General features: G+C 40.0%; 1 protein-coding gene across 3 annotated transcripts in view; it reads right to left on the reverse strand.

Annotated features, from left to right (window-relative positions):
• KYAT3 (kynurenine aminotransferase 3) overlaps nucleotides 1-23828 on the reverse strand; it is a 53130-nt gene extending 29302 nt beyond the window's left edge. Inside the window, exons 1-4 of one of the 3 annotated variants that reach the window (XM_060090069.1) lie at nucleotides 23771-23798; nucleotides 17857-17936; nucleotides 16493-16592; nucleotides 252-310 (exon numbers count right to left, since the gene is read on the reverse strand). In XM_060090069.1, the coding sequence (XP_059946052.1) occupies nucleotides 252-310; nucleotides 16493-16591 (158 nt within the window). In that variant the 5' untranslated portion in view covers nucleotide 16592; nucleotides 17857-17936; nucleotides 23771-23798. Of the gene's footprint in view, nucleotides 1-251; nucleotides 311-16492; nucleotides 16593-17856; nucleotides 17937-22924; nucleotides 23616-23770 lie in introns of those variants that run through there. The other 2 variants (XM_060090068.1, XM_060090070.1) reach the window with 2 other exon arrangements.
• Between the last annotated feature and the right edge of the window lie 1039 nt (nucleotides 23829-24867).

Here is a 24867-nt window from a genome sequence, read left to right on the forward strand (position 1 = left end):
CAAGGTCATCCACCCAATCTGTCATTTTCTCTGTCCATTTCCAGTGCCTAGCTCAGGACCTGGCACATTTGCTAAGTGAATAAATCAGTGTATGAATCATTATTTCCTTCCATTTCCACTGAATGGATGAATTAAAATAAGTGGTTTTATTTATAGACTATAGATAAAGCTAAAAATTCCCAAATAAGGATATAAACATGTGGAGGAAAAAAACTTCACCCAATGATTATTGTTTATTCTAACGTACTCACCACACATTGCTATCAAGGCCTTCAATTCGTTTTGCATTTTTGAATTTCAAAGACATTTTCTGAAAGATATAAATATTGAAAGGGTTTTAAAATTTCTTTAATCAAAACAAAAATGCCAGAAAATCATGGGTAACTCTTGCTTTTCCCTATTGGCACCATGGAAAAAGCAGTACTGTAGAGATAAATTCTAGACGCCAATACAAAGTTCCGAAGAGGAATTCATCTCCCACCTACTGCTCTAAGGAGTGTTTTTCCTTATGAACCTTAGATGTTTATCTTCTCACTTAAGAACAAAAATATCACCCTAGCCTAAAAAATAAATCAATTTAAAGGCCTGAAATATACTGAAGAGAACAATAATGATACTAAAAAAAGTCAGTTTAAAGAAATATCTTGAGGGGACTTCCCTGGTGGTGCAGTGGATAAGACTCCGCACACCCAATGCAGGGGGCCTGGGTTTGATCCCTGGTCAGGGAACTAGATCCCACATGCATGCTGCAACTAAAAATCCCGCATACCACAGCTAAGAGTTCACATGCCACAACTAAGGAGCCAGCGAGCTGCAACTAAGGAGGCTGTGAGCCACAACTAAGACCCGGTGCAACAAAACATATAAATAAATAAATAAATAAATACTCGAGTCATGCTGTGAAGATCATTTTAGGTCAGGTGTACTAACAGTTTCACAATTAAGTTCCTTGTATGTCATACAGGAAGCACCAAAACAAATGGTTTTAAAACTACTTAATAAGGAGTTCTAAATAATAATAATAGTAGGTAACATTATTGGGTACTAAGTATGTACCAGGCACTAAGTGTCTTAAATAATTAACTCATTTAATATTTACAACAACTCTATATAGTGGTTCTATTATGAGCCATAATGTACACATGAGGAAAGTGAGGTACACAGAGGATAAGATCATGTAACTTTACATCTGCCCAATTCATGAAAGCTAGTAGCATTTAAACCCAAACAGATTCAACTCAGTATGTGAACCCAGGTAGTGTGACTTCAGAACATATATTCAGTACTGTTTCCGCATACTGTCTTTTACTTAACAAGACCTTTGATTACTAGAATGCTGTCTCTTAAAAAAGTATATTAGACATTTAGGTCAGGTCTACTCACATCAAGCAAGTTAGGGCTGGGGTATAAAAATATTAAAAGCTAAAATTATGAAGAGCATGCAATTTTTTAGTTCTTTAGAGTCTAAAATTAAGTTTATATTATCTCTCAAAAGCACTGAATTGGTTTTGAGTTCATTGTTGCCAAGCTGCTGGAAATTTAAAAAAATAATGATTGGCAGCATTTTTGCCAAGATTTTCCTAATAGAATATTAAAGTAACTTTAATTCCATCTGGGAGGGAGATAATGATAATGATTATTAAACAGACCATTGTTCTCATTCTATTCCCAATAATGGAAGCAAGAAAAATATCTTTTTACTCTCATATTTTTATCTTTGAAACTCCAGTGAAGTAAATCACACGCAAATTCTCCAGAGGTTAATGTGCCTTCCAGAACAGCCTAATGATTAAATGCCCACCTGAACGTGATGCTGTTATAGAGACTACAATTATAAAACTAAAACTCTGAGAAAGATAGAAAAGGTATTCTAACTGTTCTTTGTCATCTCTAAAACATGTTTAAAGTTAATGATTCATTTAATCTATGACTACAAACACAAAGTAGAAATTCATATATAAAAGTGAGCATAGTCTACAGTAGATAATTTAGACACAAAGTCCAATTTCACCTAAAATAGTTGGATAACTGTGGTCAAAATGCATTTTTCAGATTTAATTTTCTTTAACATTTGTATCTAGATGAGCCTCTTCTCCCACGACTCTCTGTGCCTCTGTTCCTTCCCACTGTATACCTCAATCATTCTGACCTGTTAAATATGCTATAGTCTTCTCTCACAAGCTCCGTATGTGATCCTTCCCTTACCCAAAAGGTCTTTCTACACCAATGTTTCTCAGCCTTTTCTTTTTGTCACCACCATGAACCCCCTACCCCAACCATGGAGACTTTTTAGACATTTTTTCTAATCATGTCTCCCCCGCTCCCTCATTAAATATTAAGGAATAAGATTTTGTCGGATAGAGTTGAGCTTTGGATGATCACAAAACATTGTAATAACCAAGATTTATTTCACCTGCCAAGCACCAGTTTATCCCTCTTGGGGGCAATATTGCCCCTGTTAAGAATGCATGTTCTGCATTCGATCTAAGCCCTGCTCTCCACAACCTCGTCCCTTCACTTGGCTAACTCCTATTCCACCTGCCACCTTCAGTTCTCAAGTTAGACTTCATTTCCTCCAGAGAGCCTTCTCTGATTCCCCAAGTCATGGTTAGATGCTCCTCCTATGTGTTCCTCTGACATGAAGCATTCCCAGCATTTACTACATAACACTATCTTTTTTCTGTTTATTTGTCTGTATTCTTCCTTAGACTATAGGCTCTATGAGGACTATTTCTAGGTTGTTCACTGTTCACTGACTGTGTATTAATCGGATTTCTCCAGAGAAACTGAACCAATAGGATGTGCATATATATATATATATATATATATATATATATATATATATATATATATATAGTGATTTATTTCTAGGAATTGGCTCATGAGATTTGTGGGAGCTGGCAAGTTCAAAATCTGCAGAGCTCCAGCAGGCTGGAGACCCAAGGAAGAGCTCATGTTGCAGCCCGAGTCTGAAGGCAGTGTGGAGGCAGAATTCCCTCTTCCTGGGGGAACCTCAGTCTTTTTTTTCTCTTACAGCCTTTAGCTGACTGAATCAAGGCCACCCACATTATGGAGGGTAATTTGCTTTACTTAAAGTCTACTGATTGAAACGTTAATCTCACCTGAAAAATATCTTCACAGAAACAATCTAGACTGGCGTTTGACCAAATATCTGGGTAGTGTGGCCTAGGCAAGTTGACAGATAAAATTAACCATCAGAGTGTCCAACACACAGTGCTATGCCTAGCACATAGCAAGCTTTTAATAAATATCTGATGAATGAATGAAAAAAACCCACACATTAGGAGTGAACTTATGGTGTCAGCTACCTTAAGTTAATGCTTCAGTAACACATGACCCCAAAGTCTTGGTTGCTTAAAATCATAAGGGGTTATTTCCTTCTCATGCTACATATTCACTGAAAGTTAGCTGTTGCTCTGTTCCATGTCACTCTAACTCTTGAGACACAGGCTGATGAAATAGCCTCTATCTGGAATATGGCTAGTTTCATGGCAGAAGGAAAAAATTCTTAAGAAGTTTCTGCTTAGATGCAGACACATCACTTCTGCTCACATTTTATTGGCCAAAGCAATTTCATGGCTAAGCCTGACACCAACATGGCAGAAATGAATTCTGGAGTTACAATGAGATACGTGGTTAATATGGGTTGAATTGTCCCCCCCCCACCTATAATGAGATACGTGGTTATTATGGGTTGAATTGTTCCCCCCCCCCCGCCACCGCCCGCCCATTCTTTTTTTGTTTTTTTGCGGTACGCGGGCCTCTCACTGCTGTGGCCTCTCCCTTTGCGGAGCACAGGCTCCGGACGCGCAGGCTCAGTGGCCACAGCTCACGGGTCCAGCCGCTCCGCGGCACGTGGGATCTTCCCAGACCGGGGCAGGAAACCGTGTCCCCCGCATTGGCAGGTGTACCCTCAACCACTGCGCCACCAGGGAAGCACCCGCCCCCCGCCCATTCTTATGTTGAAGTCTTAACATCCAGTACTTCAGAATGTGACGTTATTTGGAAATAGGTTCATTGCAGATGCAATTAGTTAAGTTGAGGTCATTAGGGTGGGCCCTAATCCAATGTGAATGGTGTTCATGCAAAAAGGGGAAATTTGGAGACAGACTAGCATACAGGGAGAATGCCATATGAAGATGAAGGCCAAAATCGGGGTGATGCTTCTAGAAGTCAAGAAACACCAAAGTTTGTCAGCTAATCACCAGAAGCTGGGAGACAAGCATGGGACAGATTCCTCCTCACAGCCGTCAGAAGGAACCAATACTGCCAACACCTTGATCCTGGACTTCTAGCCTCCTAAACTGTGTGGTAATACATTTTTGTTGTTGAAACCACTCAGTTTGTGCTACTTTGTTAAGGCAGCCCAAGGAAACGAAGATAGCAGTGAAATGTATAAGACATGCTACAATGCCCAAAGACATCAAGATTCAGCAGTAGGTGCAAATGCTCACTGCCTAAGAATTATTGTCCAGAGTAGATCCGGTATTAGGAAAAGAAAATAAACCTAAAATCCTATGGGGAATTAAACATGAGCCCCAAGTGTACAATGGAACATCTATAGGGCCTGTATAATTTCTGGGCCGCTAACTCCATGAGGTGGCTTCTGTTTCCAGGTAGATTAATACCTGGCATACATATACTGAACTGTTATGTTATAAATGCAAAACTGCTAGGGTACTAGTAAGCAGCATCTTTTGTTGTTAATGTGAAGCTGAAAAAATGCAGTTCTACAGAATCACCATTAAGTGCCACTCTTGGCAGAGATAAGAAAAAGCTTATTGTTATTGTCTTTAAAATGTTTACTGTACCTGTCAGAATAGCTATAATCAGGAACCTTTGTGCACTATTGGTGGGATTGTAAATTGGTGCAGCCACTGTGGAAAATAGTATGGAGGTTCTTTAAAAAAATTAAAAATAGAACCACCATATGATCCAGTAATTTCACCTCTGAGTATTTACCCGAAGAAAACAAAGACACTAATTTGAAAAGATATATACACTCCAATGTTCACTGCCTCATTATTTACAAACAGCCAAGATAAATGCCCATGGATAGACAAATGGATAACGAAGATGTGGTGTGTGTGTGTGTGTGTGTGTGTGTGTGTATATATATTAAACATGGTGTGTGTGTATATATATATACACACACATACACATACATACATAGAATATACTCAGCCATAAAAAAGTAAAATCTTACCATTTTAAACAACATGGATGGATCTAGAGGGCCGTATGCTAAATGAAATAAGTCAGACAGAGAAAGACAAATACTATATGATCTCACTTATATGTGGACTCCAAAAGACAAAACAAACAAACAAAACAAAATGAAAACAGATTCACAGATACAGAGAACAAATGAGTGGCTGCCAGAAGGGAGGGGGCATAAAATAGGTGAACGGGGATTAAGAGGAACAAACCTCCAGTTATGCAAAAAACAAATCATAAGGATGTAATGTACATCATAAAGAATATGATCAATAATATTGTAATAACTTTGTATGGGGACAGATGGTTACTAGACTTATTGTTGTGATCATTTCATAATGTATACAAACATCAAATCATTATGTAATATACTTGAAACTAACATAATATTGTATGTCAAATACATTTCGACTTAAAAAAAATGTTAACTGCAATGGTACTGGAACAGGAAAGTCTGGAAAGCAGAAAAAAATATTACCCATTATCCTAAGACTCAAACATACTCAAGTTTCAGTTGTATATAATTTAAGGGCCCTACCTGTTTGACCTGATGCATTTAGATGGGATAGGACAAGTGTAGAAAAAACCCCAGTTGTATATAATTTAAGGGCCCTACCTGTTTGACCTGAGGCATTTAGATGGGATAGGACAAGTGTAGAAAAAACCCAAATGGTGAGCTTCAGCTGGGGAAATTAAGGCTATCAATATCTGTGAATCACAGGGTATGAGTCAAGTATAAAAAAGATAAAGAATGCAAGAGGGCTTTCCTGGTGGCACAGTGGTTGAGAGTCCACCTGCCAATGCAGGGGACACGGGTTCGTGCCCCGGTCCGGGAAGATCCCACATGCCACGGAGCGGCTAGGCCCGTGAGCCATGGCCACTGAGCCTGCGCATCCGGAGCCTGTGCTCTGCCACGGGAGAGGCCACAACAGTGAGAGGCCCGCGTACCGCAAAAAAAAATTTTTTTTAAAAGAATGCAAGAAAAGGCCAGAAACAGAAATTACAAAGCTAATTTTTTGAGAGGAGAAGACAATAACCAGGCAGAGAAGCAGATGGACTGAAGTACTTCAAGACTAGGCTGGAGCAGAAAGGGAGCACTCGTGTAATGGGCATGCCTTTAATGTGGTGCCAGGCTGCTGGGGTAGCCTAAACATATATTATCTTTTAGATCTATGAATTAGGTATTTATAGTTGTAATCACATGTGATTTTTTTAAAAAAATTTGCCTTTTCTCTTGATGGAATATCTTAAACATTTTATGAATTTTCTTAGTCATCATAAAATTTTCACTTTTAATTAGTAGGTAATATTTCAGGTTATGAATCACACCTTACTCCTTCATTCCCCTAGTTTGTGCATTTATTATTCAAGTGTTTGGCAATTTTAGGTAAGTATGTTTCTTCTGTATATTATGTGGTCCCTGCTTTGTTTCCTTCAGTTTTAGTTTGATGTGGAAAGTGAATGTTTAAACAGATCAGTTTCAAAAAGAAACGTTGTGCCTCTTTCCCTTTGGAAAGATGATGTATTGACACATTACCAGTTTGAGAGTCTGCTAGAAATTTGATAGTTCCCCAAACTAACTAAAAGGAAACTTTGTTATACTCTTTCCTAGCTTGGAGAGTGAGAAACGGACCAGTGCATAGATGCCTTTGAAGCTCCAAAACTATATGAATCAGATCTCTTAGTTGCACAGGCAGAAATTCAATCTCAACAGCTTAGGGAAAAAGAGGAATTTATTAGAAAGCTCATGTCACCATGAGAAGGTAAAAGGTGCAGCCAGCATCAAGGGTAACACTGAAACCAGAAACTTAAACCTCATCAGGGCTCTGCTTCGTCTACTTTTCTATGCAATCTCTGTCTGCTTTTCTCCACATGAGACAAAACACAGTTATACCTCCTGATTTCACCACCACAGAGGGCCTGAGAGCTGCCTTCTCTGGTGCCAATTTCAAAAATTCTAGGGAAGGGCTCTGAATGGCTCCTCCCCCCCTCCCCAATTTAAAAAGTACTATATTAATATGCCTGTTAAGACTATAATGAAAAGATATCAGAGCAGTGTGAAGCAAGATCATGAGAGAAATAGAGATGTAGTCAACCAAGGATGCCATTTTTTTGGATGCTTTTTTTTTTCAAATGTACTTACTACCCAATCAAAAAATGGTATAGACCTGACTCCCCATCTCCAGCCCCTCTAGATGTGCTCCCTGAGCTAGAACCTGTCAGTGCCCCTGGTAGTATCTTTACAAATATACCAGCGCCTAACAAAATATATGTTTGGAATGGGGAAAAGAGCACTATCCAGAAAGATAGGAGGAACTGCTGTCCTTAGAGAAAGGGAGGGGGTCTCAGGTCACAGCAGTCTATGAAAGTCCATCTAAAAGGGAAGGCTGATAGGGAGAGGGGTACAGACACCCTACTTCTATGGCAGAGCTGAAGGTATGCAGTGTAAATTTCTATGTCTGGAACAGAGAGCCGGGGAAGAGGTGAATGGAGAACCAAATTCTAAGGCAGGGGTGAAATTAAGTTTCCTCCTATATACCAATGCATTGATTGCAATCTCATATCTCCCTTATATTCGAACCACACTGGCTTTCATTCACCCACAGAACAAATATTTATTGAATACTTATTTTATACAAGGCACTTTTCTTCTTGGGATATAGCAGTGAGCAAAACAGACTAAAATTCTCTATTCTCATTGAGCCTTTCTCCTTTCTATGCCTTAAACACTCCAGGTTTGTTCCCATCTGTCATGGATTATATTACTCTGTATAATTATTCACCCCTCCTTTTTGGAAGGAGTGACTTTGAGATTGGACATGTGATTTGCTCCGGTCAATGGAATGTGAGTGAATGTGACATATACTAGGTCCAGGAGAAACTTTAAAAGCTGTTGCATGGTTTGGCTCAGCCTCTGGTTCTTCTCTCCTCTGCTGTGCGAAGAACATGTCTCAGATAGGGTTACATTTTTACCTTAGATCCTGAAATTTAGAAAAAACACATAGGGCTTCCCTGGTGGCACAGTGGTTGAGAGTCCACCTGCCGATGCAGGGGACACAGGTTCGTGCCCCAGTCCGGGAAGATCCCACACGCCACGGAGTGGCTGGGCCCGTGAGCCATGGCTGCTGAGCCTGCACGTCCGGAGCCTGTGCTCCGCAACGGGAGAGGCCACAACAGTGAGAGGCCCGCGTACCGCAAAAAAACATAATAAAATAAGAAAATAAAAAAACACATAGAGTGCAGCTGCAACCTGCAGCAAAGCCACAGCTGACTTATAGCCTACATAAAACCTGAGTGAGAATGGGAAGGTTACTGTTATAAGAAGGTAAGATTTGGTGGCTTTTGTTACAGCAGCAGAGCTGACTGATATAAAAGCTTTTGCAATTGCTGTGTCCTCTGCCTAGAATGCCCTCTCTTAGGTCTTTATGTGGCTGGTTCCTTATGTCCTTCTATTCGATATGCTCTCTATTCAAATAGAACCTCCTCAGAGAGGGCTGCCAAAACTATATGCCCTAACGTTACTCACCCCCTCTGTCCCACTAGTACCACCAATGGTTTTAGCAGTTTTCTCTATTTCATTTTCTTATGACATTCACAACTACCTAAAATTATTTTAACTTGTAAATGATCTGTCTCTCACTAAAATGAAAACCTCAGAAAACAAGACTTGTGTTGCTCATTGCTGTATCTCCAGTATCTAAAATCGTGTATGAAAGGTAATGTGTTCAAAAGTATTTTTTGAACATATGAATGAAATCCTACCTCTTTAATTATCCTCATGTTGAATTATTTCAATGGCATTCTGCCTCTAATCCATCATTTGCAGTGCTCCAGAGCTAAACACTTAAAACACAGACTGGGGGATGCTACTAGCTTGCCCTAAAATCTCCAAAGACTCTCCTCAGTCCATGAAACGTAACTCAAATTCGAACCTGGCACTCAAGGCTCTTAATCTCATTTCAGCCTTCTCTCACTCTGTGCTGCTGCCTCATATACAGTGACTCAACAGCGTAGGACCGCTTGCCACTCTCTAATTACCTTCAGTGCGTTTCTGTTTCCGATGCTTTTATTCAAGTTCTTCCCTCTGTTTGAGATCAGCTTCTCCATAATACCCACTGTGGTTGGCTCAGAAATGACCTCCCCCAAAACATCTGCATCTTAGCCCTGAAACCTGTGAATATTATCTTATAGGGCAATATATATCCTTATATCCTTGCAGATGTGATTAAATTAAGGATCTTGAGATGAGGAGATAATTTTGGATTATCCAGGTGGGCCCTAAATTTAGTCACAGGTATCCATATAAGAGGGAGGCAGAGAGAGATTATACACACACAGAGAAGGCCATGTGAAGATGGAGCAGAGAGTGATTTGAAGATGCTGGCAATGAAGATTAGAGTGATGTGGCCATAAGCCAAAGAATACCAGCAGCCATCAGAAGCTGGAAGAGGCTGGAATGGATTCTCTCTAGAGCCTCTGGGGGGACTCTGGGTGACAATGATGTATCAAGGTAGGTTCAATGTTTGTAATACATACTCCACTCAGGTAAGGAATGTTGATAATGAGAGAGGCTATGCATGTGAGGGCCAGGGGATACATGGGAACTCTGTAGGTTCTGCTCAATTTTGCTCTGAAGCTATAATGCTCTTTAAAAAAAAATTTATTAAAATTTTAAAAACTTAAAAAAAAAAAAGAGCTGCCAGGGTATTGTGAAATCATGTTCTCTTTCTCCCTTTGGACAAAATGCTGCTCAAGCAAGCAGACACTAACAGAATTATCTCACAGGTAATAGATGTTTTCTAAGGTATGGCTGTCCATTCAAAAAAGCAGACAAATTACATTCTTTTGCCACTAGATGGCACAGGAAAATAACAGAATGTTCCTGTAATGAAAAAAATGAAAGTGGAAATGCAAAGTAGGGATGTAGACTTAAAAGACTCAACAAAATATAAAACACTCATATACATGTTACCCAGATTCAGTAATAATATCAAGATTTTGCCTCATTTGCTTCATCTCTCCTGCATTTCCTTTTCTTTCTTTCTTTTCTTTTTTGATTGCTGAGTAATTTTAAAGCAAATCCTAGACCTTAAGTCATTTTGCCACTATATACTTGGCACATATCTCTAAAAAACATTGATATTCTCTTATATAATTTCAATGTCATCATCACAGCTCACTAACAATGATTCCTTGATATCATCTAATACCCAATCTACAGTCATATTTCTCTGAGTGTCTTTAAAAATATCTCTTTACATTTCTGTTGATTGGGTCAAGTTCCTAAACAAGGTCCATATATCATACTGGTGGTTAAGCCTCTTTCCACCCCAGAGCAGTCCCTCTGAAACACTACCCACCACCACTTTTGCCCTGTGCTGACTTGTTGAAGAAACCAGGTCAGGAATCTATCCTGTGGTTATGACCCACATTGTGGATTTGTTTGCTTTTCTAATTCGTTACATAACTTGGTCCTCAATCTGCCATATCTCCTATAACTGGTCTGCACTTACAGTCACTATATAATATCCTTTCTTGAGTAGACAGAGCCAGACTTAGAATACCAGAGCTAGACAGAGGTGAGAATGGTATTTTAGTTATGCCACTTATAAGCTGTGTGACCTTGGGCAAGTTACTAAACTTATTTAAGGCTCCACTGTTTCATTTGTAAAACAGGATTATAACAAATCATAACTTGAAGAATTTTATAAATATAAAGTGGAATAATAAGGGGATTAGATCAAGATGGCAGAGTAGGAGGACGTGGAGATCACCTCCCCTAACAAACACATTCAAAATACATCTACAGGGGGCTTCCCTGGTGGCGCGGTGGTTAAGAATCCATCTGCCAATGCAGGGACACGGGTTTGAGCCTTGGTCCGGGAAGATCCCACATCCCGCGGAGCAACTAAGCCTGCATGCCACGACTACTGAGCCTGAGCCCTAGAGCCCGTGAGCCACAACTACTGAGCCCACGTGCCACAACTACTGAAGCCTGTGCACCTAGAGCCCATGCTCCACAACAAGAGAAGCCACCGCAATGAGAAGCCTGTGAACCACAACATAGAGTAGCCCCTCCTCACCACAGCTAGAGAAAGCCCACGCGCAACAACAAAGACCCAACACAGCCAAAAAAACAGATAAATAAAAATACATAAATAAATTTACAAAAAAAGAAAGAATGCACAGACTGAATATAGCACAGTAAGATGTTTAAAAAAAAATACATCTACATGTGGAACGATTCGCATGGAAGACTAATTGGAAACTGACAGAAGAACACCTATACAACCAAAACTGCAAGAAAGATTTCCACTAACTGGGTAGAATGGAAAGAAGGTTTAGGGTAGGGAGCTCTGCCACAGTGAGGGACCTGAAAGGACTGAGAGAACCCTCACCCTGGGGAGCAAGTGGGTTGAGCCACAGACGGGGTGTCCTAGTCCCAGGGTCCTACATGGAGGAGACAAGCCCCCTGGCTGCTGGGAGAATTGTTGGAACAGAGAGAACTGGAGAAGCCTAGACTTTACCTGTGAAGAGTACATGGGGGCTGGCCTGCCAATAAACAGGGCAGAGAGAGCTCTGCACTGGTGGCTGCTGGCTAGCTACATTTCCTAATCCAAGCAGAAAGAACACCCCAGCCCCACCCACTCCACATCACAGCTTGGCGCTAGATCTGGGGCAGACACGTCCTGGGAGAAGACTCGATCTAGGGACACAGAGATGGCCTAGGGGCCTGGGTTGTGGTCCAGCTGGAGTGGTGGCCATTGTTAGCGCTTACTCCTGCAGTGCCTGGGAACCACCGTGACCAACATGATGAGGTCCCTTTCACAGACACATGAGTGTACCAGCTCCACCCACTCCACGCCAGAACTTGGCACTGGATCTTGGGCAGACAGGTCCTGGGAGAAGACTGCCTCAGAGGCAGCCCAGATCTCTGGCGGCAGCATAGTCACCTCATTTCCTACAGCCACAATGTCCTGGCCCCAGCCCCAGCCTAGTGAGTGTTGGCCTGACTACTCCACACCATAGCCTTGCACTAGATCAGGGATAACCACAACAGGGTTAGGAATGTGACTTTAGGTTGTGTCTGAATGGAGCCACAGACACCTACTCAGGTGGTGCCTCAGACCTCTGTGAGTGCACAAGCCAAACACTCAAGGGGAATGAAGCCTGATCAATCCAGAACCTCAGTGCTTCTGCTCCAAAAACTGGTGAGCAGACCCTACCACTGACAGGGTGGCGACAGCCACAGAGCAGACAGGAAGTCCTGCTTCATACCCTGCACAAGCTCTAGATCCTCCAACACCAACCACAACCCCTAACAAGGTGATAGCAGTCAGCACACCCTAAGGGAAGAGCTGGCTGGCATCCATATCAAAACCAGCTTTCGCACCAAAGACACTGGTTTGTGTCTTTGAAGGATATGCACAGTCTGCACAGGGATGCTCCAACATGAAAGCACCCTTACAAGACCACAATAGATAACCATTTCTCCCTAGTTCACAGAGAAAGAGAAAGTTAAGTCAAATGAAAAGGCAGAGGAAATTCTCCCAATTAAAAGAGCAAGAGAAAGCCCCTAAAAAAACTAAATAATGAAACATATAATCAGTCTACCAGACACTGAGTTCAAAGAGTTATTAATAAAAATGCTGACTGGATTAAGAAAGAGAATTGATCTAAACACAGATTATTTCAACAAGGAACTAGAAACTATAAAGACCCAACTGAAAACAGATAATTGAATTTCTGAGATAAAAAGCACTCTAGGAATAATGAATAGCCATCTTAATGACACAAGAAATAATCTGGAAGATAAAATAAATCACCCAATCAGAACAACAGACAGAAAAACAAATAAGTAAAAAAAAAAAGAAAGCAACATATGAGATCAATGGGATAATATAAAGTGTGCCAATCTATGTATAATAGGGATTCCAGAAGGTGAAGAGAGAGGGGGGATTGAAAATGTATTTAAAGAAATTATGGCTGAAAAATCCCCAAACCTAAAGAAGGAAACAGATATCCAGGTATAGGAATCACAGAGAGTCCCCAGCAAGAGGAACTCAAACAGACCTACAGTAAGACATAATTAAAATAGCAAAAGTAAAAGAGAGAATTCAAACGGCAGCAAGGGAAGATCAAAGAATCATTTACAAGGGAACACCCATGAGACTATCAACTGATAGAGGACCCAGAAAAACAAAACACAAAATGAAAAAGGGGAAATTGCAATACCACAGAGATTTAAAAAAAAAAAATCAAAAGAGAATACTGTGAACAATTATGTGCCAACAAATTGGACAACCTAGGAAAAATGGACAAATTTCTACACATACAGCTAGCCAAGAATGAGTCAAGAAGAAACAATTTAAACAGACCAATCACTAGAAGCAAAATAGAATCTGTAATTTAAAAAATTCCTCGCAGGCTTCCCTGGTGGCACAGTGGTTGAGAGTCCGCCTGCCGATGCAGGGGACGCAGGCTCGTGCCCTGGTCCGGGAACATCCCGCATGCCATGGAGCAGCTGGGCCCATGAGCCATGGCTGCTGAGCCTGCGCGTCCAGAGCCTGTGCTCTGCAATGGGAGAGGCCACAACAGTGAGAGGCCCGCGTACTGCAAAAAAAAAAAAAAAAAAAAAAAAAAAAAATTCCTCACAAACATAAGATCAGGACTCAATGGCTTCAATGGGGAATTCTACCAAACAAACAAAAAAAGAACTTATTCTTCTCAAAGTATTCCAAAAAACTGAAGGGAAAACTCCCAAATTCACTCTACAAGGCCACCATTACCCTGATACAAAATCAGACAAAGACACTACAAAAAAAGAAAATTATTACAGGCCAATATCTTTGATGAATATAGAGGCAAAAATCCTCAACAAAAGATTAGAAAACTGAATCCAACAATACTTAAAGAGGATCATATACCATGATCAAGTTGGATTTATTCCAGTGTCACATGAATGGTTCAACATACACAAATCAATCAATGTGATACACCATATCAACAAAAGGAAACGCAAAAACTACAGTATTCTCAATAGATGCAGAAAAAGTATTTGACAGAATTCAACAACCATTCATGGTAAAAAGTCTTGTCAAAGTGGGTATAGAAGGAACATATTTCAACACAATAAAAACCATTTATGACAAACCCACAGCTAACATAATATTCAATGGTGAAAAGCTGAAAGCCTTCCCACTAAATTCAGGAACAAGACAAGGATGCCTTGTCTTTCGCTGCTTTTATTTAACATAGTATTGGAAGTCCTAGACACAGAAATCAGACAAGAAAAAGAAATAAAATGTATCCAAATTGGAAGGGAAGAGGTCAAACTGTCACTATTTGCAGATGACATGATACTCTATGTAGAGAACCATAAAGTCTCACACAAAACCCATTAGAACCAATAAATTAATTCAGCAAAGTTGCAGAACACAAGATTAATATACAGAAATCAATTGCTTTTCTATTCCCAAGTAATAAAATATCAGAAAGTGAAAGTACAAAAAAATCCTATTTAAAATCACATAAAAACAAAACAAAACAAAAAACTTAGGAAGAAACTTAACTAAGGAGGTGAAAGATTTAAACACTGAAAACTATAAAACACTGATACAGGAAATTGAAGATGATTCAATGAAATGAAAGGATATCCTGTGCTCTTGAGTTGGAAGAATTAATATTGTTAAAATGGCCATACTACCCAAAGCAACCTACAAATTTAATGTGATCCCTATGAAATTGCCCATGAAATTTTTCACAGAACTAGAATAAATAATCCTAAAATTTATAGGGATAGGGAGGGTGGGAGGGAGACACAAGAAGGAGGGGATATGGGGATATATGTATACATATAGCTGATTCACTTTGTTATACAGCAGAAACTAACACACCATTGTAAAGCAATTATACTCCAATGAAGATGTTAAAAAAAATTTATAGGAACCATAAAAGATCCAGAATTGCCAAAGCAATCCTGACGAAAAAGAACAAAGCAGTAGGCATAACCCTCCCAGACTTCAGACAATAGTACAAAGCTACAGTAATCAAAATAGCATGGTATTGGCACAAAAACAAACACCCACATTAATGGAACAGACTAGAGAGACCAGGAATAAACCCACCCACCTATGGTCAACTAATCTATGACAAAGTAGGCAAGAATATACATGGAGAAAAGATGATAATCTCTTCAATAAGTGGTTCTGGGAGAACTGGACAGACACGTGTAAAACAATAAGGTTAGAACTTTCCCTCACACCATATACAAAAATAAACTCAAAATAGCTTAAAGACCTAAATGTAAGATATAACATCATAAAACACCTAGAAGAGAACATATGTGAAACAGTTTTTGACATAAATTGTAGCAATATTTTCTTAATTAGCCTCCCAAGGCAAAAGAAATAAAGGAAAAAATAAACAAATGGGACCTAATCAAATTTAAGTTTTTGCACAGCAAAGGAAACCATCAATGAAACAAAAAGACAACCTACAGAATGGGAGAAAATTCCATTTACAATGGAAGGAACCCAAGCATCAACAGATGACTGGCATAAGAAGATGCGGTATATATACAATGGAATATTACTCAGCCATAAAAAAGAATGAAATATTGCCATTTGCAGCAATGTGGATGGACCTAGAGAATATTACGCTTAGTAAAGTAAGTCATACAGAGAAAAACAAATACTATATGACAGCATTTATATGTGGAATCTAAAAATACAAATGAATGTATATATAAAACAGAAACAGGCTTACAGACATAGAAAACAAACTTATGAATATCAAAGAGTGTGCAGGGGGAGGGAATTAGGAGTATGTGATTAACAGATACAAACTACTATACATAAAATAGATAAGCAACAAAGATTTACTGTGTAATACAAGGAATTATACCCAATATCTTATAATAACCTATAATGAAATATAATCTGCAAAAAAATTGAATCACTATGCTGTACACCTGAAACTAACATAATATTATAAATTAACTATACTTCAATTTAAAAAATAAAAAATAAAGTGAGATATTAAATAAAATGCCCAGCAATATGCCTGATACATAGACAGGCAAGCAGCTGCCCAGTGAAGGTCAGGTCTAGCTGATGACGAGAGATAATTTCAGTTTATATAACAGAAATACCCATTCTAATAAAATAATTATAAAGTATCTAAAAAATTATGTTTTTTGGACATTGTAGAATATGTGCAATATTATTTCTGTAAGTGATTAAGCAATACTTACAGCAGAAGTAGAGAGTCCAAGCATTTTTGAAGCACAAATTGTCGTCAGGAATTTAGGTCTACTGCCAAGGGTGCACAGTCTCCCCCGGGACAAAAACATGCTACAGTAGAGGACAAAAGAAAAAATTTTAAAGGGAGTAAATATATACTTATATCACTATTAAACATTTATAGCTAGGTGATAGACCATAAACTTATATAAAATAGAAATAAAATTTATTGATAGCTAAGTTTTCTTTCTATGATATAATCTCTCATCACTAGAATCATTCTAATAGAATCCTCCTTATACAAATTTATGCATGTGTTGTTTTAAAGTAGAGATCTGTAAGGATATGGTGAATTTAAAAAACAAAGTTCTAATTTAGTCAAGAGCATTAAACTACAGAAGTAAAACTTCCATTCCTAGTAGGCATAAAATCCAGAATATTTCATTCTAAGAACTACTTAAATTTCGGAATCATCTGGAGAAGTCACTAGTAAAAACGCAATTTGTAACAGTAAATTAAAGTTGTTAGAAACAGGTTATTTAGAAAGTTGTTTGAAAAGGATTATAGTAGGTCCTTGATAAATATGAAGAATATATGAATGAATCTTCCCTTATTTTCTCAGGTGGTACTGCCTTCAACAATTCCAGAAGATAGCTAGGTAGCTAGAATCTATTGAAATGGCTTGCTAAGAGGCATGAATCTAGATTACTTCTCTACTTGTAAGGAAATCATTATCAATCATGGGTCAAAGTAGGGAGATCAAAGCAAAATGGAATTCTTATTATACTGCCATTTAGAAGTGAAAGCATTCAGGAAAGCAGGAACTTCCCATAAGGTTTTACTCTGACAATGTTCTATCAGTGGACGGCATTTCCTTCATCTTTAATAATCAAACTTTTAGAAAAAAAGACATACTTTATGGATTCAAAGGGACCACTGAAACTATCAATAGCTATGAATCTCTTTAAGTTACCAAAATGTGAAGGCTACAGATGTGAAAAATAATATATTGGATGTTTCTTAAAAAGTGAAATAGAAAATCCTTACCTTGTCAATAAAATTCAGCTTAAATGACAGCCTCTTAGCCATTCTACATCACATCAGCCTAGGTTAATTCTCTGCAAAGCACTTTCTGTTTGTTTGGCTGACCACTCACTCATTCATTTGACCATTTAATGTAAGCGCCATGAACAGGGGGACCTGGTGCGTTTAGGTCACCACTGTCTTCTCTGGCACATAGGAGGCACGTGATAAATAAATGTGTCAAATGACTGAATGAATACATAAAATCACATTATAAATTAGTGATTTAAGTGAACTACTTATGATGAGTCCTTTTATGAAATATTGATTCTTTTGTAAAGTAAATAATTACCTCTTATGTTTTACGTCTTCCAAGTCAAAGACCAGGTTTTCTTAAATCAAGAAATGCCTATTCTTTGGTCATTAATAGTTCTGTTCAGGAATAAAGTATTAATTGGATTAGGCAGTTGGGCTAGTTTTGAGGAAAGGTATTACCAAACAACAGTGACTATGTTGAACAATCTTCATTCAGTAGCATAGAGTTATTTGATTTAGGACAATATATTTTTCAGAAAATAAATGCCCATTTATTTAAATTCAACCTAATTTATTTGTTATTAAGGAAAGTATAAGTAAAATTCTTCCTTGCAAGTAGAAAAGTGAGAGAAACCTCTTCTACCTTCTTCAGATAAATGGGGTTGGGGAGCTGGGAGGGGAGCAAACAGGACTAGGAGTCAGGATACCTGGATTCTAACCCTTATTTTTGATATTAAAAAAAAGGTTTCTATCCTGGGACAATTCCCTGACCTTTGGTGGACCTTAGTTTCCCCATACTTCAAAACAGATGAACAAATGAATCCTTGGTTTCAAGGTAATCTCAGAAAGTACTGTATATCAGTGGCTGGTTGTGTGTGACCTCAGACTGCAGGTCTTGGGAGATTCCCCCCAGGTTGGGTGAGCCACACCCTCTGGCCACCACACCTCAATACCCATTCCCCTTTGGAAGTTGACACTAAATCTACCTGTTTTCATCTGGAAATCCCAAAGCCTAATTCCCACCTCTTCTTCCCTGTTTTCTGCAGCACATAACCGCCATAATGCAATGTATTGCCTGGCAACTGACCCAGCCCTTCATTTCTCTTCCACTTTCCAAACTTTCTACTGTGTCTTTTAGAACAGCTGCACCATTCTCAGCAAATCCCATTACATCTTTATATTTTCAGAGTGTTCCTTGTACCTCCTAGCTTGAACTGAAACCTTATTGCTCCCTGAAGATACCACTCCTATATGCCTCAGTGTCAGCTTTTGCTTGTATATGCCTCACTTATCTCTTTCTTACCGTCTATTTTACCATTACCAGACTACTACTTCCATCACCTGCTTCAACGATATTATCTTCTGACCTGCTGATAACTCCTTGTCATTCATTAGAGGTTTTGTCATTAGGCACACAGTTTTCTTCTCAGCTCTAAGTACTGTGATCATCCCAGGTAATTCCCATGTCTTCAGAGATGGCCCATCCAACAACTGACATCCCTGTGCCCATCACTCTTCTCTTCCATCCCACCCTAGGCACTCTCTCCTACAGTCACACCCTGCACCTTGCCATTACCTCAATCTGGTCTAATTCCAGAACAATTAATTGAAGTATTCTGATCTTTGACCATAAACTACCTATCCTTCCAATTTGCTTACTTATTCCAATGATTACTATTCTTAAATATCATCAAGATCTCTAGGAGGCTGCCTCTCCTTTTCTCAATCAGCCCTCACCTTCCTTTATTTTCCAATTTAGATGCCAGTTCCACTGCTTCAATAATGCTCTTTACAATGCCCTAGCTCCCCTTGTCTGTCTTTTATAGATAGGTATCTATAAAACCCTGGCCCTGGAGGAACTCAATTACAGTGTCTGTTTTTCCTATGGCCCATGAAGCTGTGGACTGCTGGAGAAAAATCACAAAGGATAGGATTGGTTTCACCACAAATTATGGTCATTAATCTCAAACTGACCCCTAACACTCTCCAGCATTTCTAGTATATTTTATAGGTAGAGGATGGCAGAATATACCCCTCCAAAAAATTGCCACTTTGGCCTAAGGATTATTGTGAGCTAAAGGCACTGGAAAAACAGCCGAGGCAAGAAGAGTGATCTGATCTCCCCTTTTCTTCCTGAACACAGGAGATAAAATTCCCATGTGAAAGATACCTGCTCTATACTGGGAAAAAAGAAACACTCTTAGGGAGTTAAAGCTGAGAGAATTCTGTACAAACAGACCTTGTTAAAATAATTCTTATCTTCCTTTAGTCTCCCCATATTTTTTGGTTACTTTTCCACATGGCCTCTCTTTGTTCAATCTAGCATAAAAGCACTTGCTTTTGCTACTTCTTTGGGTCTTCATTTCCTTGTGAAAGCTCCTGTGTCACACAGAACTTTTATCAAATGTGTGCTTTTCTCCTGTTAATCTGTATTATGTCAGTTTAATTCTTGGGCCCACCCAAAAGCCATAAGAGAATAGGCAATATTTCTCTCCCATAGTACAAAATGATTATTTAAATTTTTCCCACACTCCTCTAACATAAAACCCTCTTTAGTCTAAGCAGATGACCTTGCTCTCTATCACAGAGAAAGCAGAAGCCATCAGATGTGAACTCTTTCAACCTACCCACATCTAAAAAACCAAACCTAAAAATATTCCTTTTTTCTTCCTACTATAATAAAGGAAGTGACCCTGCTACAAAAGGACAGTCCCTCCTCCCATGACTTAGATGTCATTCCTCTCCCCTCCACAGAGACTTTGCTCCATTGATTATTACCCCTCTCCTCGGCATATTCAGCTTTCCTTGCTCAAGTCTCCTCAGTTATTGGGTTGGCCAAAAAGTTTAAGGTAAAAATAAAAGACCCATTATTCATTTTCACCAAGAACTTCATTGAACAACGTATTCACTCTTTTGTTCCACGACCTTCTGCCATTTTTCAGGCAACTTCATAATTCCATCTTCCCAAAACTTTTTATCTTTTTGAGCAAAGAATTCTTCCAGGTGCCTTTTACAGTCTTCGAGGGAATTAAAAATTTTTCCATTAAGAGAATTTTGTAAAGACCGAAATAAATGGAAATCCAAAGGTACAATGTCTGGTAAATATGTCAGATGAATCAGAACTTCCCAGCCAAGCTCTTTTTGTCTGGTCATCAAAGAAACAGGTGGTCTTGCATTATCCTGATGCAAGATCATGCGTTTTCTGTTGACTAATTCTGGATGCTTCTTGTCAACTGTTGCTTTCAGTTGGTCTAATTGGGAGCAGTACTTGTTGGAATTAATCGTTTGGTTTACTGGAAGGACCTCATAATAGAGGACTCCCTTCCAATCCCACCATATACACAACATCACCTTCTTTAGGTGAAGACCGGCCTTTGATGTGGTTGCTGGTGGTTCATTTCCCTTGCCCCATGATCTCTTCCGTTCCACATTATTGTACAGTATCCACTTTTCATTGCCTGTCCCAATTTGTTTTAAAAACGTAACATTTTCATTACATTTAAGTAGAGAACTGCATGCGGAAGTACGGTCAAGAAGGTTTTCTTTGCTTCACTTATGTGGAACCCAAACATCAAAGTGATTCACATAACCAAGCTGATGCAAATGATTTTCAATGCTTGATTTGGATATTTTGAGTATGTCGGCTATCTCCCAAGTGGTATAACGTTGATTGTTGTCAATCAATGTCTCGATTTGATCACTATCAATTTCAACTGGTCTACCCGACCATGAAGCATCATCCAGCGAGAAATCTCCAGCACAAAACTTCACAAAACACTTCTGACACGTTCAGTCACTCACAGCACCTTCTCCATTCACTGCAGAAATCTGTTTTTGCACTTAGGTTGCGTTTTTACCTTTCTTGAAATAATAAAGCATAATATGCCGAAAATACTGCTTTTTTCTTCCATTGTCAATATTAAAATGGCTATACAAAAATTCACCAGTTTTGATAAGTTTTTAAAAAATGCACGTTGGTTTGACAGCTGGCACAATACAATCTAATAAAATTGTTTCGAATGAAGTTAAAGACAACTAAGTGCTACTAGGGCCATCTTACTGAAAAAAACCGAACATTTTGGCCAACCCAATGAAAACATATCATTTTATTAACTGTCCCCTTTCCTCAATCTATACTCCTCAACCCAGTGCAATCTGATTTTTGTACCCATCATTCCATAGAGGCAGCTCTTGCGCAAGTCAATGTTGACATTCATATTGTTAAATTCACTGGACATTTTGCAATTCTCACTTTCCTTGAGCTCTCTGCAGCTTTAGATCAGCTGATCAAGCCCTGTCTCCTCCCAGAAACACCATTTTCCCTTGGTTTTTGACCTATGACAATCTCTCATTTTCCCAAACTTAAATGACAGAATTCCTCAACGCCCAGATCTTTTTTCTTCTCACTCATTACTCTCTCACTAGGTAATTTCATTGTAAAAGGAACTGTGAGGGCACCAGTGAATTATCGGCTCCAAAGAAATCTAAGCAGGCTGATAGATACAGATTCAGAACCCCTGAAGCTTTTTTTCTTCTGTACTTTAAATAAACATTTTTTGAGCAACACTTTTCTAAAGCAATTAACATTTCATATGCATATTCACCGAGAAGCTAAATGAATAAATTGGGATGTCATTGAAAAGTTGGACAAAATCAAAAGGTATATGGCTTTTCATTTTAAACAATATTTTCACTGTTTCATTTGTACTTAAAAACTGATCTGTGAAGAAAATCAGGAAATTGTGAATCAGGGTATCTAGTAAACCTGATTATGGCATATTATACATAAGATAAACTCCATAGTCATATACACATGATCAATAGAAAATTAAGCTATTTATTATCATTGGTGTAGGCTGTTTAAAATGAAGATACAGAAGATATGTGTGGCACAGCTTGGGGGGACCTGAAGCTGAGAAGGCTGATGGATTGTTGGAGAATCCAGAGCTAAAAGATGAGTAAAGCAGTCGAGATGAATTGTAAAAAGTTTGAAACTCTGGACTTAAACCGAGATAATCAATTCATAACCACTTTGCATATGTGGAGGAGAGGTAGGAAAAGATTTAGTGAATTTCACAAAGTACAGATGTTCAGGTTAACAGCAAGCTCAAGGAAGATTAATGTGAAGTGACTGCAAAGAGGCCTAGTGCTAATGAATGCACAACCCAGGTTAAGAGTCTGACCCAAGGAAAGTATATTTCCACCTCACGCTGTACCTGTTGGTCCACTTCTAGAATGTTTATAAGGCTTACTGATACAACAGAGGGCATATAGGAGGTGAACAAGGTACTGGCGGGGGAAGTACAGTGGGAATAAACCTCAAAGCCATGTCACTGAAGCAAGAATGGAAAAAATCAGCCATACTGAGCTGGCACAAGACTTACGTTAGGAGACATGATCCTGAAATTGCTGAAAAGCTGTTCTGTGAAAATGGGATTCGTGTAATTAATCATAAATTTCTGCAGAGGGAAGGAATCTGGCTGTCCGGTTTAAGTTGTCACGAGTTTGGTTTCAGCCCCACGTGAGTTAAAACTTTGTAATGGTGGGTGTGCAGCCCGGTGTGGAAGGAGCCAGCTGCCCGGCTGCGCCCTCAGGTAGCAGCGGAGGAGCCGCGCGCCAGCAAGACCGAAGAATGTCCGTACTGGGTGGGGGGCTCCAAAAGCAACAGATTGGGCCTCTTTTCTCTTATATCTAAAAACTATGGGTTCCACCAAGAGTCACTTATGTGGCAAGTGAGCAGCCTTTGTTCCCTGTTTTTAATTGAGAATACTGATTACGTTTGAACTGGAGTCGGTGTCAGCTTCCCACACCACAAAATGTCCAAATTGCAAAAATGAAGCGCAAAAGGAGGAGACGAAGACCGGGGTCCAAGGGACCCCACCCTAGAAGACCAGTCACCTCAGGGCCATTCCTTCTCCGGAGCAAGCAAACTCTGAAATTCCAGCGCTGACCCTCTGCTACTAGCCCCGTGGTCCGCCAGGGCCCGGGGGTCAGCGGCCCAGGCCCGCGCTCCCGCCTCCGCTCCGGAAGGCAAGTCCGAATGCTGAAGGAAATCCAGCCCCGGCTCTTCCTCCCAGCCCGCCAGGCGCGCGGCCCGGCGAGCGCACCCCAGCTACGCCTCCCTCCCTCCCAGCCTCCCTCCGCGCGGCTCCGCACCCGAGACCACTGCCATCACCCCCACCAAGTGTCCAAACTGCGCCCCACTCACACCCGTAGCGCGACCACCTCACCTCCCTGAGTTCCAGTCCCTCGAGGCCTGGAGAGCCTGATGGGGCGGGACTCGGACGTGGGGGCGGAGCCTGGACGGGATTGACTGTGGGGTCGGAATTCCAAACGCCGATTGGCTGAGGAATAGGCCGGGGTAGCGGACTGGACGCAACTGGGCGGGCGTGGAGAAGGGGGCGGTGAAAGGAGCGGGGCACAGGAGAGTAAGGGGGCGGGATGGAGGTGCGCGGAGATGTGGCCGGGGATTGGCTGTGGTGTCTAGACTCGGGCGCGATGTGCAGTGAGGACAGCCGGCAACCGGGACTGGACTTGACAGGTGGAGGTGCGGAGCCGGATCAGGGCCGTGCAATAGAGGCGGGTCTAGGTAAGCGGTGAAATGGGGCGGAGGCTTGTATATGGCCAGGATTGGGTATGAAATTGAGGTCTAATTGGATGTATGTGACCTATTGATTTGGGGCGGGTTATAGGACAAAGGATTGATTTGGAAGAAAAGGCAAACTGTGGGGTCACAGGGCTTAGGTGAGGGGAAGGCTGTAGTTTGAACGATGTTAGAAGGTGCCAGAGAGGGCAAGGCTAAAGAGAGTGTGCGAAAAGTTTTATAGATGTATTTATCATCTATGATGGTGGTGAGGGGGGAAAAAAAGGAACTTTACTTTCCTGAACAGTAATACGAATTCGATCAGAGAACCGAGAATGGAATAGGGTATGAAACTGAGAAGGAAAATAAGTGACACTTTAAACGTGAAGAACAAAAATCGGCTAAGAGAAAAAGGAACACCAGAAATTACTCCTTTATTGAGGGCAGTGTTAGCGAAAGGAGAGGTTCTGGTAAGAATTAGGTTTCATAACTAGATTTTCCTTATCTCCTAATTTAAGAAAATGAGAGGATAGAAGGAGTTGGGGGGCAGTAGCTTGTTATTCAACTGCAGAGGAAACAACAAAGATAATCTCTGGTTGAAGGAATCTACTCTGCATCTAGGTACTGCGAGATTCAGAAGATGATTAGGTGAATGGAGAGATGCTTGTGTACAATAGGGACAAGTATTTGAGCTTGTATTAGGTGATTTGGAGGGGAGGGTTCAAGGAAATGGAGATTCATGCT

This window comes from Mesoplodon densirostris, chromosome 2, assembly GCF_025265405.1.
Source record: "Mesoplodon densirostris isolate mMesDen1 chromosome 2, mMesDen1 primary haplotype, whole genome shotgun sequence".
Lineage (NCBI taxonomy): Eukaryota > Metazoa > Chordata > Mammalia > Artiodactyla > Ziphiidae > Mesoplodon > Mesoplodon densirostris.